This window comes from Lolium rigidum, chromosome 7 (genome assembly GCF_022539505.1).
Source record: "Lolium rigidum isolate FL_2022 chromosome 7, APGP_CSIRO_Lrig_0.1, whole genome shotgun sequence".
Classification (NCBI taxonomy): Eukaryota; Viridiplantae; Streptophyta; class Magnoliopsida; order Poales; family Poaceae; genus Lolium; species Lolium rigidum.
Window position 1 is genome coordinate 156,259,003 of NC_061514.1, and position 24,785 is coordinate 156,283,787.

At 45.0% G+C, this 24,785-nt stretch overlaps 2 protein-coding genes across 3 annotated transcripts; one reads left to right on the forward strand and one right to left on the reverse strand.

Annotated features, from left to right (window-relative positions):
• The first annotated feature begins 5,229 nt into the window (after positions 1-5,229).
• On the forward strand, positions 5,230-7,809 carry LOC124675687 (aluminum-activated malate transporter 1-like). The gene is made up of 6 exons (XM_047211763.1): positions 5,230-5,557; positions 5,759-5,899; positions 6,030-6,302; positions 7,017-7,129; positions 7,217-7,366; positions 7,450-7,809. Exons 1-6 carry the CDS (start codon positions 5,230-5,232, stop codon positions 7,807-7,809), a joined length of 1,365 nt encoding a protein of 454 aa, XP_047067719.1.
• Positions 6,757-13,498, reverse strand: LOC124675686 (digalactosyldiacylglycerol synthase 1, chloroplastic-like). 2 transcript variants are annotated; one of them, XR_006993381.1, is made up of 8 exons: positions 12,690-13,498; positions 12,196-12,228; positions 11,570-11,657; positions 11,001-11,482; positions 10,634-10,900; positions 10,211-10,560; positions 9,521-10,107; positions 6,757-7,765 (listed from the first exon to the last, which is right to left on the reverse strand). XR_006993381.1 is itself a non-coding variant. In XM_047211762.1 (7 exons), exons 1-7 carry the CDS (start codon positions 13,203-13,205, stop codon positions 9,576-9,578), a joined length of 2,268 nt encoding a protein of 755 aa, XP_047067718.1. In that variant the 5' UTR covers positions 13,206-13,498; the 3' UTR covers positions 9,356-9,575. The 2 variants fall into 2 exon arrangements, 1 of the variants encoding a protein (XP_047067718.1); XM_047211762.1 differs by lacking the exon at positions 6,757-7,765 and having other exon boundaries at positions 9,356-10,107.
• Between the last annotated feature and the right edge of the window lie 11,287 nt (positions 13,499-24,785).

Here is a 24,785-nt window from a genome sequence, read left to right on the forward strand (position 1 = left end):
GAACTCCGGACTTGATAGCCCGGTTTGTGAAGGGTTTTCCAAAACAATTTCCGTATCCTAATTTCGACTTTTGGAGTGGTTATTAGGACACATAAAATGACGTCATGCGGCTCCGTGGAATTTTCTGACTTCCTTTAAATTGCCATCTGGCCAAAACGGGAACCCGAAGATATATAAGCAAGTGTTTGAATTGTTACTATGTTAACATGGTACTGTACATGATTCAAATATGCATGATTTTGACATAAATGGATAGAGAATGTTTTTCTGAACATTTTAATACCTTATACGCATTTTTCTGACATCATATGAATTAGTTATGATTTTTACAAAATTTAAAAAATTGAAAAATGGCCTACGCCGAGGGTGGTCGTTGGCGTAGCCCTGTCTACGCCTAGGGCCAAAGATATGCCAAGGGCTGCCCTCAGCGTAGATCTTTCTACGCCGACGGCAACGCTACACCGAGGATTGGACTGGCAGGCTAGCCTGGCCGGGCCATACGCCGACGATCCCAATTTTTGGTCGTCGGCGTATCGGCGTCATTTCTGTAGTGGACACACGAATGGCGTACGGAATTCATAGCATTACACCATAGCACTTCACCCTTCCCATGAAGTTTGTCTTTGGAAAGCCTAGCTTTAGTTTCCACACGACACGATGGATCTATCACTCTCTTTAGCCAGGCATCATATAACCTTCGTGGGATGTAGGGTACATCTAAATTTTGATAAATCTCACATAACTTGGTGAAAGGAGGGAACACAAGATAGAAAGTTGTACAAATCTCACATAACTTGGTGAAAGGAGGGAACACAAGATAGAAAGTTGTACGGACCTCGATCGTGTGTGATGTATTCAGTTGCAAATGCCATTACTATAGCAACACTAATGAGTGCTGGAAAAAGGCGCCGGCTAGCCATTTTGTGCCTACAAAGGCATATCCACTGCGCATATTTTTGTCCGACTTCCGGACACCTTCCATAATTAAAACAAGTGGCTTATTTTTTTCTACACATAGGTGTATCCATAAGTTAAATAGATCTGGATATATCAGTACCTAGATAAAATTAAGTTAGTTGCATTTAGATGGAAAATATATATTGCGCCTATGAAAAACTGAGGTAGCTCGATCAATCGCACATGCGAAGGCGGAAAATTTTTCTCGCTTTCTCCGCGATTTCACTTGAACGACCGAAATGATGATGATTCTCTCTTTCTCCGCTTCTCGCCGGTGCGAGGGCGTGACCTTCGGATTCTCCCGCGGTACGAGGACGCCCGGGGCAGCAGCCTCGGGTTCGAAGGTGGAGGCGGCCTTCTTCTTCGCCGGAGGAGGTCGGCTGGTTACTGGGGTGGCGGATCACGAGATCCCTCTACCCCGGTGATGAAGATCTAGTCGACGACGAGTTAGCGGCGAAGGGGCCACCGGTGAACACCGAGCCTTGACTTCGTTCTTGGCGGATGATGGCGGCGGCTATTGGCGTCGTTCCCTTGCGAAGGCATCATCTTTGCTGGCCTCTCCATTCGCTCTCGCCGAGTAGGGGACTTGCGGCTGTCGGTGAAAACCGTGCCATGATTGGCGGGCGATGGCAGCGTTAAGCGTCGCTTCCTTCTTGAAGGCATCGGCGTCGCAGTCCGCGGGTACTCACTTGTGCTGCTCCGGGGAAAACCCTAGATCCAGCCAGGATCGGACGATGACGGCGCACCCTGCGTCGTGTTACCTCATGAGGCATCATTTTTGGAGTAGTGGCTAGATGGAGGTGATTTTTGGTGGAGTGGTGTTCATCTACCACGTTGTCGTCGATGTTTCTCAGCGGTGTGGAGCTGCGGGGTATTGAAGACGGGCGAGGGTTGTTGGACGCGTGCAGGATGGTGGAGCTGTTTGGTGTTATGGTGACATCTACGGCGGGCCTGGCATGGTCAATGCGTTGATCTCGCTTGGAGATGGGTTCGAGATAGATGGCGGTGGCGAACTCTGTGTAGTGGGCAATGGCGAACCCTCAGGGTTTTTCTTCTTGGATGATGTGTGTTGGTGTACCGTCAGGGAGTATGGCCTTGTTCATGGTCCCCCCTTCATCGTAGGTATAGCGAGTTGTCGCTAGGAAGGTGGCTTCGAGTTGATCTTTGTATTCCTCTTGTAAGGCATTGCGAATAATTTAATAAAGAAGAAAGCTGTGTGCATCCTTTGGATGCAGAGGCTGGAGCTATGCTCCTTGATCGAAAATATAAGTCGGTCAGTGGTGCAAGACCAGAGGTAGACGATGCACACGCACTTGGATGGGATCTTGGGAAGAATATTGGCACATATTCTCGACGCAAACGTTATTCGCATGTTCCCTTACTTCTTGTATTTGTGATATGAGAGACACGGATTTGAAGTTGCATCCACAGCCAGGGATAAGGCGAATATTTGCCGGCGAGAGAAAAATTAAAGGTGTAATAAACGGTCGAGAGCTTTCCTGAAGTTCAGAGTGGCTAGCTGTCCGGTTTGCGCGCGCATCTTATCTGTTTCACGCAAATAGAGAAGCCTGAGCTTGAGCATTTCACCAACTTGCGAAAGTGTACTCTGAACTCCAATTCACTTGCGTGCAAAATCGCACGAAAGCCAGCTATCATGAACTGCATGATCGAGAGAACCGCTGTGCTGCAATCAGGTTATCTGAACCATTGCAATCAACATAGGTAATGGATGCGTGGATCAGTTTCCGCCTGAGACTGTGACTGGTAACAGGTCGGGTCCGTACAGGAGGTCCACCCGAGTGCGCAAAGAAACTGAAGCAGCGGTGGTACGGTAGCGGTGAACGGTGGAAGGAAGAGGTTGAGGCTGACCATAGTGGGTAGTATCATATAGTAGTATCATGTATATGATATTTTTCTATGATACTAGATCCATAATGCATAGTATCATAGACTAGTATCATAGTTTTGCTATATTAATTGATTTGTAGAATCTCAATACAAATTTGTGTACAAGATTTATTTGATACTACTAACTTTTCTCGTGATGTGTCTTGTGATCTGATGATCTACCTATGATACTCTAATCTCCTCTCTCATCCATAATTACCTGCACACATCGGTATTTTTGGTGGGACTAGGATGCGTAATCTGCAATATGATAATCTTAGTGACTATGGCTAGCCTGAGAACTATGACAAGACGATAGATCTCTGTCTACATGCATTGAACATGGTTTCGGCGAGTCAGAGCATAGAAGTGTGTGCGTCATTGGAGGCTAGGGGCAACAGGACAAGAGCTTCCACGCATGGAATTCAACGTGATAAGCGCGCTGTAGTTGAGATCTACCTAAGAAATTCAGAAAAAAAAATGGATAGAATGATAAGCTAGGCCACATATTGATGCGTGATAGCCAGCTAGCTAGCGGAGAGTAGGGATACGGCGAGTCATCAAATTGCTTTTGTGTTTTTCAAATGAAGCACCCAGTATCTTTACATGTCACAAACGTGAAAGAATAGGAAAAAAGACGATACTTTTGGCTTTTTGCTCGCCTGTGTCTGTTTATCATAAGTACTTGGACGTGGCTGGTAGGGTCATTTTAACATCATGGAGTCAGCAATGGTAAAGTCAGGCGTAACTTTGTAAGCCAAGAACTGAAGAACAAGTTACGTTTTACCTCACCCGACAGTAGTTTCAAAGTATGAATATGCTAGTCAAAAAGCAGATAATCTAAACTAATTACCACTATAAGTGATCTGTCGGTCCCGAGCTACGTACGTACGGAAGAGTACATAATGTTACGATAGAACGCAACACATGCATATAATAACATGGACTAGGAAAGGCGGTACTAAAAATATGCATGCAAATGCCAAGTTAGATAAACCAAGAGCTTCTAGAACAAACTAACACGCCCAATGCGCGCACACCTGTCTACAGCAACACAAAGTTCATACACGCACACACGCATAAGCCTGCAAAAGTGTAGGTTAATTTTTTAACGAAAATTCCACTGATCTATTAATAATTATCAACACTAGTACAATAAGCTCTAAAAGTAATAAAATTACAAATAGATATTTGAGTCACCTAGCGGAGACTACAATCACTAGAGTGAGCCGAAGGCGCACCGTCGTCCTCACCCTTCCCTCGCTGGACCTTGGCAAAGCTTGTCGTAGTAGACAAACGAGAAGTCGTCGCCTAATACCTAAAGGATTAGCACACCAGAGCAACAACCATGCTAAATATGAGAACTATGGATCGGAAGGGTCATACTTGAAACAACACCAACTAACACGGACACCGACCAGATCTCATGAGATCCACTGAAAAGACAACGCCGGAACACCCTACATCGATGCTACATGCACCATCAAAATGCGGATAGGACGTAAAGAACTTTATTCTGACTTCAGGACATAGCCGTCGTTTCACTATCCCGAACAAGACACTACAAATACCTAGAAAACAAGAATGGGAATCGCCCGCTAGTAATGCAAGAGGCCGTGATCTGCCACATCTCTAAGGCCATGGGAGTGGGAGGGACGAAACCCTAGATTGGTTTTTTATCGCCTCCTCTTCCCCGTATATTACTGGTTTAGTGTAATTTTATTGTAATTAACCCATTTGCTAAAAATGATACAACTAATTTAACGGATTATGAATCCGACGCGTGGGCTGGATCGGACGACGCTCTGCATTTCTAAGCACATCCATGCATGCAAAGAGTACATACAAAATAGCTGAATAATCAAGCACATGTGCAAATGATCTTCCTGCTATGGATTTCAAAACATGACGCACCGCTAAAAACGCAACCGAATGCAACACATTTCCAAGTATCGGTGACCGTGTTGTGCATCCCCTGGAAGCTGGAGCAGAGCAGCGGCAACCGATCACGTAGCAAGGTAGTGGTGGCGAGAGCAACCGTACACCGGTGTACGGTGGAGAAGACGAGACGAAAGCGAACACAACAGCGCGCGGCAAGATCTCCCCAGTCATATTCTCCGGGAAAGCCGATGGCGCAATGCCTACGCTTTTGCTCCACTACCGATCGCTGCCTGCCCTGTCTGTCGCATCACCGTATCGCTTCCAAAAAGGCGCCGCGTGCAGCTGGCGTTTCCCTCCGCCTATATAACCCCTCGCGCGCCATAGCCATGACTTCATATCTCACACACACACACATGACATGCATTTCTGCTTTGTTGTAATCTTCAAGTAGGCTAGGAACATCGACCACCGTTTGATCCATATATATCCACCATTAGTGCTACCATGGAGGTGGATCACCAGATCAGAGTGAGCGACGGCAATGGCGAGACGACGGCCGGACACGGTGCTGTCGGCGGCAGCATCTTCGCGCGTTGCTGGCAGCGGCTCCGGTCGGTGCCCGTCGAGCTGTGGTGCAGGGTCGCCGGGTTCGCCAGGAAGGTCGGCCGGATCGCCAGGGAGGATCCCAGGAGAGTAGCGCACTCGCTCAAGGTCGGCCTGGCACTCACGCTGGTGTCCGTGCTCTACTACGTCACGCCGCTCTTCAAGGGCTTCGGCGTCTCCACGCTGTGGGCCGTTCTCACCGTCGTCGTCGTCATGGAGTACACCGTCGGTACGTGCGTGCTATGCTATCATCGGTCTGAGTCAGTTCGTGTTTGATGAATTAATGGCAGATTAATAATCTCTTTAGTACAGTACGTCACGCCATGTATTAGCGTGTGTGCAACTGTATATTACAATTAATGTTATGAGAGTAATAGCTTCTTCTGTGTGCGTCACGCCATACATGAACTGAACAGCATGCGTGTTACAGGTGGCACGCTGAGCAAGGGGTTGAATAGAGCCTTCGCGACGCTGGTGGCTGGGTTCATCGCCGTCGGAGCTCATCAGATAGCCAACCGCTGCGGCGCACAGGGGGAGCCTATACTGCTAGGCATCTTCGTCTTCTTGCTAGGTACGCATATATGCATGTATATCTCTTATATGGACTTTTCTCTCGAGAAGTACTGTAGTGGCGTGATCGATAAAGCAAGAGATCGAGCTAGAAGAGAAGTAATTAATATGGATGGTGTATATTATTGCAGCATCGGCGGCGACCTTCTCGCGGTTCATCCCGGAGATCAAGGCCAAGTACGACTACGGCGTGACCATCTTCATACTCACCTTCAGCCTGGTGGCGGTGTCGAGCTACCGCGTGGAGGAGCTCATCCAACTCGCACACCAGCGCTTCTCCACCATCGTCATCGGCGTCCTCACCTGCCTCTGCACCACCATCTTCGTCTTCCCCGTCTGGGCAGGCGAGGACCTGCATAAGCTTGCCACCGCAAACCTCGATAAGCTCGCGCAGTTCCTTGAAGGTACTAGTTCCTTCAGTTTCAAATTATAACATGTTTTGAATATTTTTATGTGGACTACGAAGTGCAAATGAGTGAACACACATGCCGAAATGCATCTAGATACCTATGAACTCAGAAGAAAAAAAAACTAGAACATCCTATAATTCTGAACGGACTGATAACGAAATTTGATTTGGACCTCTTGATCTCGACGACTACGTATATATGTGTCCTGGACTTCTGGCCATGCATGCATTACTACCACATTCAGTTAATCAGTTACAAAGATTCCTGCACGTCGCTATCAGTCTGGTTCAAGCTATGTATGGTAATCAAACTATACAACGCAAATTGATCTGGAATTAATCTCGAATAGAAGACCGAATTTGTGTTCTCTAGATTAAAAAGAAAGGCGGAAACAAGCAAGCAACAGCAGCGGACACTTCCTGACTAGAGTAACCAGGCATACTCTGTTTTATATTTCTGCTTGTCAAACCCCCCGGGAGCAACTTCATAAGAATACAGAGAACTACCACTTGGATCTGGGACAATTTTGCTGACAAAAAATTGCTGATAAAATAGGGAACCAACAGACTACCTTACAATGGCACCGTTCTACTCTGCCAAAATAAAATTGAAAAGAAAAGTACTCTAGAAAACTATATCATGCACTTGGAGTTGGTTACTTCTGACGGGCACCAAAGTGTGAGACTGAAACTGTACACTTGTATGCAGGAATGGAATCTGAATGCTTTGGAGAAAAGGCTACCAGTGAGAATTTAGAGGGAAAACCCTTTCTCCAAGTGTACAAGAGCGTCCTCAATTCTAAGGCCACTGAGGACTCACTGGTAAGCTTCCTTTACTGATGACAAGCATCTGCGAGAAAACAGCTTGTATACCCGGTAGTTTTTGTAATGTTATTTCGAACATCGCAGAGCAACTTTGCCAAGTGGGAGCCTGGTCATGGTAAATTCGGCTTCCGACACCCATGGAGCCAATACCAGAAGCTCGGAGCTCTCTGCCGCCAGTGCGCGAATTCAATGGAAGCTCTTGCATCCTATGTCATCACACTGCAAAAATCTCAGGTAATTGCAGATCCTCCCCATTTCATGATCTCAAATGACTACTGAGCCAAGTTACTAACCAACAGCATTTGCCTGATCAACAGTACCCTGAAGCCAATCCAGAGCTAACCTTAAAGATCCGAACGGCATGCGGGGAAATGAGCTCACACTCTGCTAAGGCGCTCAGGGAGCTATCAACAGCGATTCAAACAATGACCGTACCACCTCCAGCAAGCATCACCATGTCTGCAGCCATCAAAGTTGCAAAAGGCCTCAGAAATGAATTGTCAGAAGATGAGGCCCTGTTGCAAGCGATGCATGTGGCTGTCACTGCAACACTTCTCTCAGACTTGGTTACGATAATAGTGAAAATTGCAGAAACAGTTGATAATCTAGCCTGGCATGCCCATTTCAAGAACCCTGAAAAAACTCAGAAGGATATCGTTATTGACATTCAGAGTTGACAGACGCAAACTTATGTCGGGCATGGTTATTCTATCCAGAGAATATTCCATGGGAGCATCAATTCCAAGTGGGATCGACTAGTATAGTGACGGTGTACATTGCACAATACTATATTGTGTACACAGCATGTGATTAATTCTTCGATGCTATAGAAGTAATTATGATGCTAAATTTTGATAATAAAGCACTACAGTATTTCCAAAAGACGTGCTGCAAAAGAAAAAAAGTTATTACATATACTGTAGATGTCAATGACTAGTTTTCTCTGAACCTTCTATCTTCCTTTTTTTGGCTCTCTGCTAGAGGGGCCAACAATCATGGTTTCACTATACACTTTTGCTGAAATTGTTGAAGCCTCACAAAAGATAAACACGAAGTTTGTGGGAAACTGGAGATACGGCAAAACCAATCTACTCAAAAAAAAAAATTCCAGCACAACTCACTAAGGCTGCCCAAGATTTTCTTTTTGCTCATTTTTTCAGAAATTCAGTGATAATTACCAAGTTTTTCGCTGAATCTTAGTCGACCATATATTGATCACGTCCGGAATGTTGTATCAGGTCACAGCTGAAGCTCTTGGCAGAACACATTTCTGGGGTTTGAATATTTGGTCATGTAATACTGTACTAATGGTGTTTATTTTTCTGAGCTTCAGCCATGTTGTTGGCCTGACTCGCCCCTGTTTCGTTTTGTATGTGAATTCTAAATGTTCCTGAACTGCAATTTCATTAATGATATCGCAAGCGTGATTCCTCCTCAAAAAGACATGTATTAATCAAGGACAGGCCAGCTGCAGTGAAACACAAACTAATATTATCTGTTCATGTCAATTACCTCCCCTCAATTATCCTTCACCAGTGCAAACTGGGGAACCTGTCACTTGCTTTTGTATTGGTTGGTGGGTTAATCTTAATCCCATATTGTTTTTAACTTTCACGTCTGCTGTTTACCTATCTTTTTTTGTACTATCATGCCTTTGATTGGTATGTCTAAAATGAAGTATACAAAGGAGGCCATGACATATACCTAAATTCTGATGTGTACTTGCATAATGTATGGTCGGAAAAACTTCTCAAATGAACAAACATATTTACATATAACCAGTTGTAAGGTCAAGCCAACTTATTTGAGCCAGAGAAGTACTTCCAAAAAATAAGAATCTTGGGTTAATAAAGAAACAAGAGGGACTCGGTACTCAAGTTCATGGTTCCAGAACCTCTTTAATAAAATCAAAATTCTCATATGATTAGGTTAGTAAAGAAACAAGAGGAGCTCGGAAAATATGCACAAGCTCATGGTTCCATATATAACCTACTTAATTAATATCTATTCTCACATTATCACTTTAGCTAGTTGAAGCAAATTAAAATATCCTACGCAACTTTCCCCTTCCTACAGTTACACACTATAGCTCATAGGTTTTGTTGTGACTATCTGTTCTTTTACTGAATATATTGTGTTTTGTATTAGCATGATCCATAACAAGTAAAGATGCCATTGGCAGATGATGAAGCCATAAATATACAAGATGCAAAGCTAGTAGAAATACCCATTATTGAAGCAACTTGCTTATTTGGAGAATAGAAGGAAAAGATTATAGGCAAAGAGTACAAACAATACAAACCTAATAAGATTCTACTATGTACAGACTCTACTCTCTAGTCGCTAGTCAGCAGCACAGGAACTAAATAACACTTGGTATGCACATACCTAAGGAGCAAATTCCTTCAACTATACATTATAGTTAAGTGCAACCAGATTCACATCACAAGCCATATACAGGGTGTTGATTTTGGGGAGGCAAGAGGTTCAAATCCATGCACTGCTGTTTATCATAGTCACGGGTACCAGGAATTGCTCCTGTCGCCAATCGGAGGATCTCATTCCCAGTTAGGCAGTAATGAGCGAATGCCAGTCCTCCATCCATGATGTCTGAGAATTTAGGAAGTAAAGGTATCTTCCTCACACCTTTTCTCTTTACACCTTGTCCACAGTGACCATTTCTCTCTTCCAGAACTTTGTCAAGCTCCGAGTACTCCATAAATCTCTTGGTTGCTGCCTCCCATGATAAACTGTATCTTTGCTCAGGGGTCAGAGGTTGAGGTTCGCTAGCCATGGCCTCTTTCACTTTGGCAACAAATTCCTCTGGAGCTTTATATGTCAAGCAGTTGGGAAATGACTTGAAAAACTCATTTGATGGATGATCGGGACAGACAACAAATTTCCCCATTGCAAGAGCCTCAGCAGTTGCTGTGCATAGGACATCACTAACACTTGGATTGATGAAAACCTTGTACCTAGAATTTAATAAGGGAATATAAACACCGTGTCAGTATTCAGCATAATATAGAAAAAAGTGAAAGAGAATTCATTTAGCAGCTTGCTTGATTCTAGTCTCACCCATGAAGTGATTCATGGGCATGGTCCTTTCCCTTGAAAAAATTGATGCCCAAATCCAACTTCCTAGCAGCAGCCTGGACAGCCTGTGAATCCTCACCATTTCCATACACATCTAGCTTGAAGCCCTCTAGACAATTTTTGTGTTCCGATAATAAATCAATAAGTTCTTTATAACCTTTAGCCCAAACCATCTTCCCAAGAAAATATGCTCCCTTCGAAAAGGCCTTCTGTCCACGCTCCATATCAGCTGCTACTTTTTCACCAACATTGAGGAACTTCGGGTTCACACCATGAACGTTGCAAATAATGGACCTGGGAAGATCCTGAGTTGCTCCTGACAGACGTAAAACCTAAAGGCACCATTATTAGCTACACTATGGCGACATGAACTTTAAAACAAAAGCTGACCTAAACAAAATGTACCTTGTGGCAGTATGCCCTTGTCACCCAATTGTTGATATGTTTAACAAGGAAAGCTTGAAGGGCACCATTCTTCTCTCTCTTGATATACTCTAGGTAATTTGTATGAACTACGCCAATGACATGATTGAACTTATCTGTCCAGCGCTTCCCATGATGATACCAGTTAAGATGCTCTGGTTCTTCCAAAATTGCTATATCAGCTTCTTTGGATGAAATAAACTGTGAGGTATCCCCTATAGGAATAATGCTGCGCCGTTCTTCTGAGAACTGTGGAAGATAACAAACAATGAAAATCTTTTGGGAAAAATAGAGAATAAAGTATGAACTGGAGACTTAAACCTTGGGATGATACATGTTGGATGTTTACCTTGCCAGGATAAAATGATATCTTAAAATTTGCTTCAAAGCCAAGTCTTTCCTGTAGCCAGTCCCTTATATAGGTTTCTTGCTCTTCTGGAGAACTAAAGGTAATGTTATTCGGGTAAACTAGTTGCTGGTCTGACTTACAAAGCCAAGGAACGACCAGTGTCACTTTTTGCATAGTACTTCTTGCCAGATAAGCAGCACGGAACAATGGATTGATGGCTGTCCCCGTCATCCATGGAAGGCTTGCTGTGGTGAAAACTGCAACATGTCGTCTGTTGTCTGAGATTCTCAACTTTGTAGGATCTTTCAGAAAACCTTCGTCTGTGTGATAGCCAGTGCTTTCTAGCACCCTAGCTATTCTTAGATCAAGATCATCAGTTGTGTTCTTGTTCCCAGTTAAGGAACTATCTGCTGAAAGAGACGGATACATGAGCCGGCCATCCCGTTTACTGTACAACGTCTCCACTAGCTTTTCACATTGATCTGTAACACAAGATTAGTAGCTAGGAATTAAAAATGAAGAAATGTCACCACAAAAGAACAAAGAGGTGGACGAGCAATATTTTATACCTCTTCGTATACCAAGTTGATCCAAAAACGGTCCAGACTGCCGGACTAGATATGTCAGAATTTCCATTAGATCCAGCGGGGGGACTTCCTGCTTTACATTCCAGAATCAGTTTAGAGAAAATGCACCTTAAACAATGAATAATCAAATGAAATAGCAAGCGGAGACTGCATTATCATTTAAAATCAAATGTCTTCTGAGCAAAAGGATTGCCGTGAGAAACATATACCGGCCAGTGGTACGCAAGAATGACAAATTCACTGGCTATGGATTTGAAGGAATGGAGATTTTAAATGCAAAATGGAACTGCCATGCCATCTGAAGGTAGTGATACTTGGAAGCTGGCTATGGTTATTTTGCTTCATAACTCATAAGCATCAAATCAATTGTATTGGAACCATTTTTTCCTGCAACAGGCTATGTTTGCGGTGTGCCAAAAGTTGTAGTTTACAAAATTATACAAATCTTTTTTAATGGACTTACTTTCGTCATAATAGACTACAGGGAAAATGAAAATTGCACTGAAATTGACATTAGGAAAACGTAGACCAAGCATTCTGTTGCCAAAATTTGCACTGTATAAAAAAAGACTGCGGTTAAGCTTTAGCATTATTTCCTACGACATTACCTTTGGTTCGCGGGACTCTTTGTTGAGCAATTTCTGCAACAAAATGAGTAATACACATGAGTACTTAAATAAACAGAAATGCTCACATGAGTACAATCACATTATACACTTAGGTCAGGTGTTACTTTTATTTCAAGGCGGCACTATTGCACATAATTCATCGGATTCTTGCATGCTAGAAAAATACTTCCTCTGCTCGCTAATGTAAGATGTTCTGAACGGAGGGAATAGTTGGATGTATACAAAGTTGAAAACGCTAATTTCAGCGATTTCTAAAATTAGAGCTTTTTTTAGAAACATGGTATATTTATTTTTTTAAATTTGCTTTTCTTGTATAGAAAAAGTATCATATGATGAAACACAATGCCAGCAAAAGTGGAAAAAAACTATTAACTGATGCAATCTTCAGGCCATGGTTGAAATATAAAACAAGTCTGTATAGACTGTAGGAGTACATCATCGATTTCAATATCAAAGGCTATAGTCGAATTTACCAAGCTCAGCTTCAGCTTCTCCAGAAACTCGCCGCGTCCCCGAAACCCACCAAGCATCTCACTCGACAGGCTCCGGCGCTCGAGCTCCTTGAGCCCGCTCCGAATCGTCGCAGCCAGCTCACACTCCTTGAGCCCGCTCCGCACAAACGTGACCACGCCCCACTCCGCCCTCCCCTTGCCGTTGCCGCCCTTCCACGGCCACTCGCCCCCGCCGCGCCCGTCGGCCACGACGGCGTTCCGGATCGCCGCGAGGTCGACGCGGAGGCTGGCGCCGGGCCTGGGCGGCCACCGCTCGAGCGAGCAGTGCTTCGTGAGCTCCGTGATCTTGGGCTGGATCCGCCTCCGCACCAGGTCCAGCTCCTCCGCGATCAGGTGGTCGGCGCGCGCCCGCATCAGGGACAGGTCGGCGGTGGCGGTGTCCCGCGCCTCGCGCCAGCCCTTGGAGATGAAGGCGAACGCGCCGCCGTCGCGGCCGGCGCCGGTGGTCGGCTGCGGGTTCTTGTTCTTCGCGCCCATGCACCGCGAGCGGGGTTTGGGTTCTGCGGTGGGTTCTGGAGGCGCGCGGGACAGGACGGTGGCGAGGCGGGAGGTGGTGTGCGGGGGCGAAGAGGAAGAAGAAGAAGACGGTGGCGTCCGGCCGGCGGAAGGGACGGCGAGATTTTGGTCCGGCTCGGGCGGCGCTCGGCCCACGTGAGGGAGGACGACAGAGGACAGGACCGTTGGAATGGCGACACTTGGCCCGGTGGGCCTTGGGAAATCTTGGTGTGTGGTGGCGGGTGACTTGGCGCGGCGCTACCTTCCCCTTTTTTGCCCCTGAAATTTCATTTCCCCCACAGTATTTTTCCTTCCGGAAAGCTCTTCTTCTTTCCGTGGATCTGATTTTCCCTTTTTTGGGTAGAGCTCTTTGGAATGCTACCATGGAACTGTAGCATGTAGTAGAAGGCTCTAGCTCTGATCGTCCTTTTCTCATGTCTTTTCTCGTGGTTGCTAGCTATTTCGAAAAGGAAAGGAAGACCATTTCGTGAGGCAAAATTAGAATTTATGACTTATCCCCAAAATGCATTGGCAAACGCTTGAGCAGAGCAACCAACCATGGTAGCTCGACGACAAAAAGCATGCTACCTAAGCTTAGACTGTCATATGTAATTACTAGCACAAAACCCGTGCGTTGCTACGGTGTCACACTAATTTGAATTGCTATCGTTTATATATATTTTTTTGAGAATTGACCACTCTTTATTCTATTAAAAAAACAGTACAAACGCAGACGGTCACATACACGTGTATACACTCAGCAATATGAACACACACACGCACACCCTACCTCTATGAGCACCTCCTGAAAACGAACCTCTCTCCTGTAACCCATACCTAGATCCCTAATCAGTGAGTTTTTTTCAAAAATCCCATGATACCCCTAGTAATCTTCCACCGACTCATCGCCTCTTTTACACAAACGCGATCAAATCCGAGCCCCCATCCCCCTTTTCATCGATGGCTCCGTTCTCGACCCTCCTCCTTTTGCATCGCGCAATGGCGCCGCCCGCTTCAAACCCTTTTTTTAACTTTTGAGTGGCATAGTTTTTATTGAATTTTTTTCATATCTAACGTAAATTATGTTGTTCACTTGAATGTGGCTGATTGCTATGTGCAGTCATCTTTATATTCGTTTACACGTGAACTTAAAATACATACCTATTTATTTGTTGAACTAATTAACTACTCCTATAAGGTATTGTAGTCCCGAAGAGAAGCACGGATTCTAATCATACTTGCCACCACAAGTACAAAACACGATTCTCATGTAAACATTATATCTGTGATCCGCGCAACAGCTTTCAAGTATATTATCATCCATTTACGGGGATATAGTTCTAGGCTATCTATAATTTGGCCTCCTGAACTGAACTCCATTTGGACAAAAAAAACCCACCCGAACGCCCGAACTGTTACGAGTTATATTCAGATCGTTGGCCTGATTGCAAAGCACGAAACAAATGGAATGGAAATTCCTCTTCTATCGTTAAAGAGGATTGACGAACGGCAGGCCTCTGTCCCATCGCGTGGCCATCGCAAACGGAGCCGGAGGGAGCGGCGGCCGACCTTGCCGTGCCCCCGCCCCGCCTTCTCGCCCGAGCTCGCCGCGCCCGTCCCCCGCCGGAGCTCCCGCGGCCATCCTTTGCTCCGCTCGCCCGCGGCCGTCTCCGCCCGATCTCGCCCGCGGCCGTCACCGCCCGAGCTCGCCGTGACCGCCACCGCCATGGCCCGCGCACGGGCGTCCCGCCCGAGCTTGCGGCGGCCATCCCTCGCACGAGCTTGCCCGCGGCCGCCGCTCGCGCTCGCTCGCTCGCGCGCTTCGCTCGTCCTTTGCCGGAGCTCGCCGCGCTTGCTCGCTCGCGGAGCTCGCCCATGCCGCACCTCGCCCGCGGACGCCGGAGCTTGCTTCGCCCATCCTCGCCGAGGTCGCCCGCTTCCGCCACCCGGGGCTGCTCGCTCGCGTGCGCCGCTCGTCCCCTGTAGGACACAATCGTTGTTGCTGGTTGTCGCTTGGTAAGAAATTGAGAGTCAGGCAATGGACGACGGGAGCCGCGCAGGAGGAGCGCCGGCGGCGCGGGCCTGGCGTGGTGTGCACCGCGTGGGTCGTCTCCTTTCGCGCAGAGCAGTTCTATGCCTGCTCTCGGCTAGCGGAGAAAAAAGAAAAACGAAACGAACCAACCGGTATACAATGGCTTTAGCAGTATTATGCGATTTGGTGGGAGGGTAAAACGGTCCAAAAAAAGCGTTGACGAAAATTTTAGCAGAAACCAACGGACCAAACCACGGAAACGTTAGCTCCTTTATTATTAGGTATAGATATAGATTATCGCCGGTCGCCCGGCCTAAAATATTACGTACTTACCGTGAAATGACAAGGACGAAAACTTGTCGGTCATCTCTCTCCATATCTCCTCCTCTGATATTTGGTAGATGTTCTCTCTTGCTTTCCTAGCGCTTGTAAGTTACCTCAAAAAGAAAAGAAAACTATTTTGTGGGGCAAAATTAAAATTCATGGGTTACACCGCACGCTGAATAACCGAACACATGGTCAAGCAAAGTCACGAACCACGATAGTTTCACGAAAAAATATGCACGTAAGCTCAAAACATCATATGTCCTCTCTCATGGCAGAAATAAGTACATGGAACGTAATCCCCTCTGTGACCATCTCCTACCGACATGCGTGGCACTCGGGATATGGTTGCCGACAAAATTCGCGGAGGCAGTGTGGAGACGTTGATGGAGGGCCTAACCATGTTGTTTAAGAAAAAAGTTATCCATAAATTTGGTCAATATAATATCAAGTATATGTCACAAAAGTTATATCATTCCTATTAACACGTGATCTACTTTTGATGATGTTGACACTAGCAATGTAACGGTAAAAGTTGTTCGCAATTTAAATAAGCGGTTCCAAAGCTATTTACTCTTGAATCCTCAATTCCAAAAACAATGCACATCCAACATGCGCACCCATATCCCGCTTCCCAAGAGAAAATCTCAAAGAATCTATGTTGACACTCCGTCACATGATACACATCACGAGAAGAGCGGAGGAAAAAATATCTTTCCCAAAAATCAGTTTCTTTCGAAATAATTGGTGTTCTAGTTTTGTTCCAACTCAAACTTCTATAGGTTTACCTGAATTATAGAAGAAAAAAGTGTGAACATCTGCACCGTTAACACTTTATAGCACGCAAAATTATACTCCCTCTGATCCTAAAAAAGAGTCTAAAGTACGATTTTATAAAAACATCCTCAATCTTCTTGTCTTATGAACCCGCAGTCCCATTTATGCTGCTGCTGCGCGCATGTAGAATGGAGCCACTGACACGGGTTGCATGCACAGAATTGGTTGATTCAGAAGGGGTTAATTAGAAAACTTAATTAGACTATGGTTTGGACACTTTTTTAGGATCGGAGGGAGTAACTTTTCTAGAGGTTGATATATTTTTTGAAAAAACTTGATCGAACTAAAATTAGGTTTGGTTATGAAAATTGTGGAACACAATAGAGGGAGTAATAATGTATTTGAGGGATAACTTTTTTTAGCTCTTTTTTTTTAAAGAAAGTTGGGACACTAAGAGCTCTTTGATGATAACTAAATGAATCGTCTCGATAGTCAAGGGAAACAAGCTTGTAAGCGAGCCCATGTGCTGGCAGATGCGAGGCCCAGTAGAGAGGAATGAACTTTCGTACATCTGGCTCTTGATTCTGGGCCAACGAACGAGTTTGAGTACAAAGAAAAAAAAAAGATACGGCCTTGGCTTGCTGGAGTTGAAGGTGGACGCTACATTGGTTTACTGGTTTGACAGCTGGGCTTTCAGCTCATGTGATTTAGGAGAGAAAATGAAAATGATTTTCATTTAGGAAATCTCAGGAAAACAGAGAAAAGTTCAAATAAAAACCATATATTAACGCCAAGACATCAAAGAAAAAAACAGTTGTATATATGTAGAGATAATTACTCAAATGCATTGTAGTTTAGATACGTTTGGTATTCTAGTGTAGTAGACCCAAATTTTATTAGTTTTTGGAATCCAATTTGATTATACTTCAAGATTTAATAATGATCTATGCATATGATTGCACGCCGAGATCAAGTAATGGTGCCATCCTATCTCATTATTATTTATGTTTGACATAGATAAAAATATGTATTAGGCTAATCATAGTGGTAAGTAACGTGGAGTGAGATCAGGTGACATGCACCTTTTGCATGTCACCGTGTGACATGCGACCTAAATCCAAATTTAAACATTGCGAAAAAATCTGAAAAAAATGATGTATATTCACAGCACATATTACGATAATCCCTAAAAATTTCAGATCAAAATTCGAAACATACATCGAGAAACAAAAAAGAGAAACTCAGATGTGAATAGTCTACAGAGAAACTCAGATTTGAATTCGGGAACTATTCATGACAGATTTCTCTTTTTTGTTTCTCGATGTATCTTTCGAATTTTGATCTGAAAATTTTAGGAGTTGTCTTAATATGTGCAGCGAACATGTATGATTTTTTTCAAAAAAATTCGTAATATTTAAATTTGGATTTAGACCGCATGTCACACGGTGACATGCAAAAGGTGCATGTCACCTGATCTCACTCCAAGTAACGTAGGGTAGTATATATTTTATTATATTATTTGTTATGATATAGACTTATCTTATCTTGGGGTGTGTGATGTTATAATAACATGGCTAGTTATCACCTTACTCTCTTTCTTTACTTATTGTCATGATATGTCACCAAAATATATTGGTGTTGATGATGTTACTACCCACTTCCTCCGTTTTGAAATAGTCTATATTCTTACCCTAAATTTGTTTTGAAATATTCTAAATTATAGCCCCTAAAAACAAAGTGGTTTTGCTTTTTTTTTGTTAGATGTTATTTTCAATGTATTTTGTATTGGTTGTTCACATATTTAAGTACCACTAAAAAATATAACACACTAGTTTATTTTATTTTAAAAAAATATAGACTAAATCAGAACGGTGGGACCATGTAACTCCACTATGAGTAGTCCTGGTGTCGGGTGGAACATTGAAAGCAAACTTGTTTTTTGCAAAGAGGCCAAAATGCTATAGAGTAAGATCGATTAGCCCTCACATGAAAATCCTTAAATTAAATTATACATAAGTAACTTTTTGCGAATAAATTATACATAAGTATTTAGGGGGGAAGCGACGTCATCTTCCTCCTGCACTCATGGGTGGTGCAAAATGAGCTAGGGATGGCACCCGGTACGGGTAGAGCCATCCCATACATGTATCCGTCGCCTTCAATTATATCTGTCACCCATACTCATACCCGTCAACGGGTACAAATTTTTTCTATACCCGTCACCGGGCAGGGTAAATGGGTACACGCGGGTAAAAAAAACCGCACTTACAACATCAAATTATTCAAAAATATATAAAATAAGGTAAATCAAATTATTCAAAAATATATAAAATAAGGTAAAGCGATTCTAAATAGAGGTCTAATCTTTACTAACTTACCAACCGATTGTTAGATCAGTTAGCTAGGAAATACCGTTACCCGTATATAGAGAAGGTATATTATGTACACCATGTTATGTAATAGGCCAGTTAGCTAGGAAATACCGTTAGCCGTATATAGAGAAGGTATATTATGTACACCATGTTATGTAATACGCAGTCATGTAAATCATGCCTGCAAGACTGTGTGTGTGCCTTAAGAGCATCTCCAGTCGCGTCTCTCAAACATCCCCCAAAGCAATTTGGGCGCGCCGGGCCAAAAAAACGGTTCCAGCCGCGTCCCCTAAGAGCATCTCCAGCATTTCGGACGCCCAAATTATCCGCTGGCGTCCGTTTGTGTCGCCTGGCGGACGCCAAAATGACCGCGAGGGACGAAATGTCCGTTTGCGTCGGGGGCTACCTCCAGCGGTCCGACGCATTTTAGACATACAAGTGTTTTATTTTTGTGCTACTTCTTTCATTTTTGTTGAATGATCAAGTTTAAACGCGAAAAAGTAGTACTCAATGATGTCATGTTGCTCCAGTCGAATAGATTATAGCCTAAACAATTAACCGGATACTTCAATCGACTAGATTCAAACATATTTAACATACAAAGAAGAACAAATTTAAAAACATATAAACTAAAACTAATTTTTGGCCTTCTTGTTAGAAGGCCCTGCCTCGTCGTCGAAACTCCTGCGCCTCTTGCTTGTCACCTCCTCGTCAGAACTGGAGGACGACGCGCCCGTCGAGGAGTTGAAACTGGAAGAAATGGCGTCTTCGTCGTCGTCGGTGAACGGACGACGACGCGCCGCCCGCGCTAGCGCCCTTGCCCGGGCCCTGGACTTCTTCCTTGCCGCCGCCTTGTCGTCCGCCGCCTTCTGCGACTCCAACCGGGCGAACTTGGTGTCGGAGTCCTCCTCCTCCTCCTGGCCCTCCTCCTCGTCCTCGGCGTCGCTGGCAGTGCCGTGATGGCGTGTATTTCACACGTTCGTTGGGCAACCCCAAGAGGAAGGTATGATGAGCACAGCAGCAAGTTTTCCCTCAGAAAGAAACCAAGGTTTATCGAACCAGGAGGAGCCAAGAAGCACGTTGAAGGTTGATGGCGGCGGGATGTAGTGCGGCGCAACACCGGAGATTCCGGCGCCAACGTGGAACCCGCACAACACAACCAAAGTACTTTGCCCCAACGAAACGGTGAGGTTGTCAATCTCACCGGCTTGCTGTAACAAAGGATTAACCGTATTGTGTGGAAGATGATTGTTTGCAGAGAAAACAGTAAAAACAAGTATTGCAGTAGATTGTATTTCAGTAAAGAGAATTGGACCGGGGTCCACAGTTCACTAGAGGTGTCTCTCCCATAAGACGAACAGCATGTTGGGTGAACAAATTACGGTTGGGCAATTGACAAATAAAGAGAGCATGACAATGCACATACATATCATGATGAGTATAGTGAGATTTAATTGGGCATTACGACAAAGTACATAGACCGCCATCCAACCGCATCTATGCCTAAAAAGTCCACCTTCGAGTTATCATCCGAACCCCTCCGAGTATTAAGTTGCAAAGCAACGAGACAATTGCATTAAGTATGGTGCGTAATGTAATCAACAACTACATCCTTAGACATAGCATCAATGTTTTATCCCTAGTGGCAACAAGCACAACACAACCTTAGAACTTTCTCGTCACTCGTCCTGGTGTCAATGCGTGCATGAACCCACTATCGAGCATAAGTACTCCCTCTTGGAGTTAAAAGCATCTACTTGGCCGGAGCATCTACTAGTAACGGAGAGCATGCAAGATCATAAACAACACATAAGCATAACTTTGATAATCAACATAACAAGTATTCTCTATTCATCGGATCCCAACAAACGCAACATATAGAATTACGGATAGATGATCTTGATCATGATAGGCAGCTCACAAGATCCGACAATGATAGCACAATGGGGAGAAGACAACCATCTAGCTACTGCTATGGACCCATAGTCCAGGGGTAGACTACTCACTCATCACTCCGGAGGCGACCATGGCGGTGTAGAGTCCTCCGGAGATGATTCCCCTCTCCGGCAGGGTGCCGGAGGCGATCTCCGGGATCCCCCGAGATGGGATCGGCGGCGACGGCGTCTCAGTAATGTTTTCCGTATCGTGGCTCTCGGTACTGGAAGTTTCGTCACGGAGGCTTTAAGTAGGCGGAAGGGCAAGTCGAGAGGGGGCACAGGGGCCCCAGATGACAGGGCGGCGCGGCCAGGGGGGGGGGCCGCGCCACCCTAGGGTTTGGCTCCCCTGTGGCCCCACTTCCTTTCATCTTCGGACTTCTGGAAGCTTCGTGAGAAAATAGGCCTCTGGGCTTTTATTTCGTCCAATTCCGAGAATATTTCTTTACTAGGATTTCTGAAACCAAAAACAGCAGAAACAAGAATCGGCACTTCGGCATCTTGTTAATAGGTTAGTTCCAGAAAATGCACGAATATGACATAAAGTGTGCATAAAACATGTAGATAACATCAATAATGTGGCATGGAACACAAGAAATTATCGATACGTTGGAGACGTATCATGCCGCCTCCGTCCTCCTCATGGCCTTCGCTGCCATTGCCGCCTCCGTCCTTCTCCTCCTCACTCGGCGTGGAGGCAGGGTCGCTGGGCGTGGAGCCCGGATCGCTTGGCGTCGCAGGGGATTCCCACCAATGTAGAAATCCGGGCGACTTGCCCTCGCTCTCCGAGTCGGACGGCAGCGTGTAGTCGCTCATGGCGTGCCGGTGTTGGAGAAGAAGAACAAGAGGAGGTTGAACTTGAATTACCGTAGACGCGGGGGTTATAATGTGCGGGGATTAACGGCGACACGTATAACGAAGAGGCCGACGGTTGCTCTTCCGCGGCGGTTCGGCGCTCCATTGCGGCGGTTGATCGGCGCGGTTGCCACACCGGCGCGCGTTGTGAATTCGAGGCCGATCGAACATGGGTCGCTGCCATGAGGGCCCGTGGGGAAGCGAGCGGACACTAGGCGCGACCGCGGAGACGCAAACCTGGCGCATATTTGGGCCAGGTTTGCGTATCCGCGGACGGCCCGGTCACTTTGCGTCGCCCCGCTGGAGGTGGTGTCAGACGCATTTCCGGTCCGCGCGGACGCAAACGGTCACTCAGCGTCCGTTTGCGTCGCGCCGTTGGAGATGCCCTAAAGCCCATTTTTGTCCTGCGGGCCCCGATACGGTGTCCGGCGCCCCGAGCCCGTCCCTGCCCCACAGGGGACGCACCGGGGACGCCGTACACACCGAAAAGCGAGGCGGGGAGTGGCGGGGCCAACCCGTCAGTGGCACAATAAATTTTGACCTAACTGTCGCCTACCTCGCGACGCAAGTTATTAGCGCGCAGCGACGGTGCAGTTCTGATACGTCCAATTTGCATCACTATTTTATATCATAATTTGTTGTTATTCATTGATATATTTCGTATTGGGACACAATACTTATGTTATTTCATCTATTTTGCATGTTTCATGATTATTTGGAGATTGAGCACCGGAGCCGGGATTCTCGCCGGAAAAAGCACCGTCAGGATGCGATATTTCGGAAGATCAACCGTGGAAGGAAGTTTTACGGAAAATCCTATTTTTCCGGATGACGGAGGAAGCCGTAAGGGGGAGCCAGCTGGACCTGGGTGGGCTCCTTGATACGTCTCCGACGTATCGATAATTTCTTATGTTCTATGCCATATTATTGATGATACCTACATGTTTTATGCACACTTTATGTCATATTCGTGCATTTTCTCGGAACTAACCTATTAACAAGATGCCGAAGTGCCGGCTCTCGTTTTCCGCTGTTTTTGGTTTCGTAAATCCTAGTAACGAAATATCCTCGGAATTGGACGAAACGAAGACCCGGGGCCCTATTTTTCCACGGAGCTTCCGGAAGACCGAAGAACACACGAGTGGGGCCACGAGGTGGCCAAGCTATAGGGCGGCGCGGCAAGCCCCGGCCGCGCCGACCTATAGCGTGGGCCCCTCGTGACGCCCCTTGACCTGCCCTTCCGCCTACTTAAAGCCTCCGTCGCGAAACCCCCGATGCGAAAAACCACGATACGGAAAACCTCACCGAGACGCCGTCGCCGCCGATCCCATCTCGGGGATTCTCGGAGATCTCCTCCGGCACCCTCGCCGGAGAGGGGATTCATCTCCCGGAGGACTCTACACCGCCATGGTCGCCTCCGGAGTGATGAGTGAGTAGTTCACCCCCGGACTATGGGTCCATAGCGATAGCTAGATGGTTGTCTTCTCCTCATTGTGCTTCATTGTTGGATCTTGTGAGCTGCCTAACATGATCAAGATCATCTATCCGTAATTCTATATGTTGTGTTTGTCGGGATCCGATGGATAGAGAATACCATGTCATGTTAATTATCAAGTTATTATACATGTGTTGTTTATGATCTTGCATGCTCTCCGTTTCTAGTAGAGGCTCGGCCAAGTTTTTACTTTTAACTCCAAGAGGGAGTACTTATGCTCGATAGTGGGTTCATGCCCGCATTGACACCTGGGGAGTGACGAAACCCCTAAGGTTGTGTTGTGTCGTTGCCACTAGGGATAAAACATTGGCGCTATGTCCGAGGATGTAGTTGTTGATTACATTACGCACCATACTTAATGCAATTGTCCGTTGTTAGCAACTTAATACCGGAGGGGGTTCGGACGATAACCCGAAGGTGGACTTTTTAGGCATAGATGCAGTTGGATGGCGGTCTATGTACTTTGTCGTAATGCCCAATTAAATCTCACTATACTTATCATGTCATGTATGTGCATTGTTATGCCCTCTCTATTTGTCAATTGCCCGACTGTAATTTGTTCACCCAACATGCTTTTATCTTATGGGAGAGACACCTCTAGTGAACTGTGGACCCCGGTCCATTCTTTAATACTGAAATACAAATCTGCCTAAGAATAGTATTGATTCCTGGACTAAATGCAAGGATGCTTTTATTGGTAGATATTATCCCCCTGCTAAAATTATATCTTTGAGGAGTAGCATAATGAATTTTAAACAATTGGATAATGAACATGTTGCTCAAGCTTGGGAAAGAATGAAATCTCTAGTTAAAAATTGCCCAACCCATGGATCGACTACTTGGATGATCATCCAAACCTTCTATGCAGGACTAAATTTTTCTTCGCGGAATTTATTGGATTCAGTCTGCTGGAGGTACCTTTATGTCCATCACTCTTGGTGAAGCAACAAAGCTTCTTGATAATATGATGGTTAATTACTCCGAATGGCACACGGAAAGAGCTCCACAAGGTAAGAAGGTAAATTCTCGTTGAAGAATCCTCTTCCTTGAATGATAAGGTTGATGCTATTATGTCTATGCTTGCAAATGATAGGACTAATGTTGATCCTAATAATGTTCCATTAGCTTCATTGGTTGCCCAAGAAGAACATGTTGATGTAAACTTCATTAAAAATAATAATTTCAACAACAATGCTTATCGGAACAATTCTAGTAATAACTATAGGCCATATCCTTATAATAATGGTAACGGTTATGCTAATTCTTATGGGAATTCTTACAACAATAATAGGAATACACCCCCTGGACTTGAAGCCATGCTTAAAGAATTTATTAGTACACAAACTGCCTTTAACAAATCTGTTGAGGAAAAGCTCAATAAAATTGATATTCTTGTTTCTAGAGTTGATAGTCCTCGCCTCCGATGTTGATCTTTTGAAATCGAAAGTTATGCCTAATAGGGATATTGAAAATAAAATTGTTACTACAGCAAATGCCATCCAGAATTAATGAGAATATAAGATTAATGGCTGAACTGCGTGCTAGGTGGGATAGAGAAGAAAATGAAAAACTAGCTAGAAAGGAAAATGTAGCTAAAGTTTGGACTATTACCACCACTAGCAAGGCTAATGATTCATATGTTGCTGCACCTCCTACTATCAATGGTAAAATAATTGGTGTTGGCGATGCTTCTACTCCTAGTGCAAAGCGCGCAAAATTACCTGAAACTGCTAAAACTGCTGAAACTGCTTGTGATAAAACGCTGAAATTTTT

Coding starts and splice junctions, on each gene's coding strand:
- LOC124675687 (XM_047211763.1), top strand. CDS start 5,230: ATGGAGGTGGATCACCAGATCAGAGTGAGCGACGGCAATGGCGAGACG. Junction 5,900..6,029: donor CATCTTCGTCTTCTTGCTAG/GTACGCATATAT, acceptor ATATTATTGCAG/CATCGGCGGCGACCTTCTCG. Junction 6,303..7,016: donor GCTCGCGCAGTTCCTTGAAG/GTACTAGTTCCT, acceptor ACTTGTATGCAG/GAATGGAATCTGAATGCTTT.
- LOC124675686 (XM_047211762.1), bottom strand. CDS start 13,205: ATGGGCGCGAAGAACAAGAACCCGCAGCCGACCACCGGCGCCGGCCGC. Junction 11,483..11,569: donor TCAACTTGGTATACGAAGAG/GTATAAAATATT, acceptor CTTGTGTTACAG/ATCAATGTGAAAAGCTAGTG. Junction 10,901..11,000: donor TATCATTTTATCCTGGCAAG/GTAAACATCCAA, acceptor TATCTTCCACAG/TTCTCAGAAGAACGGCGCAG.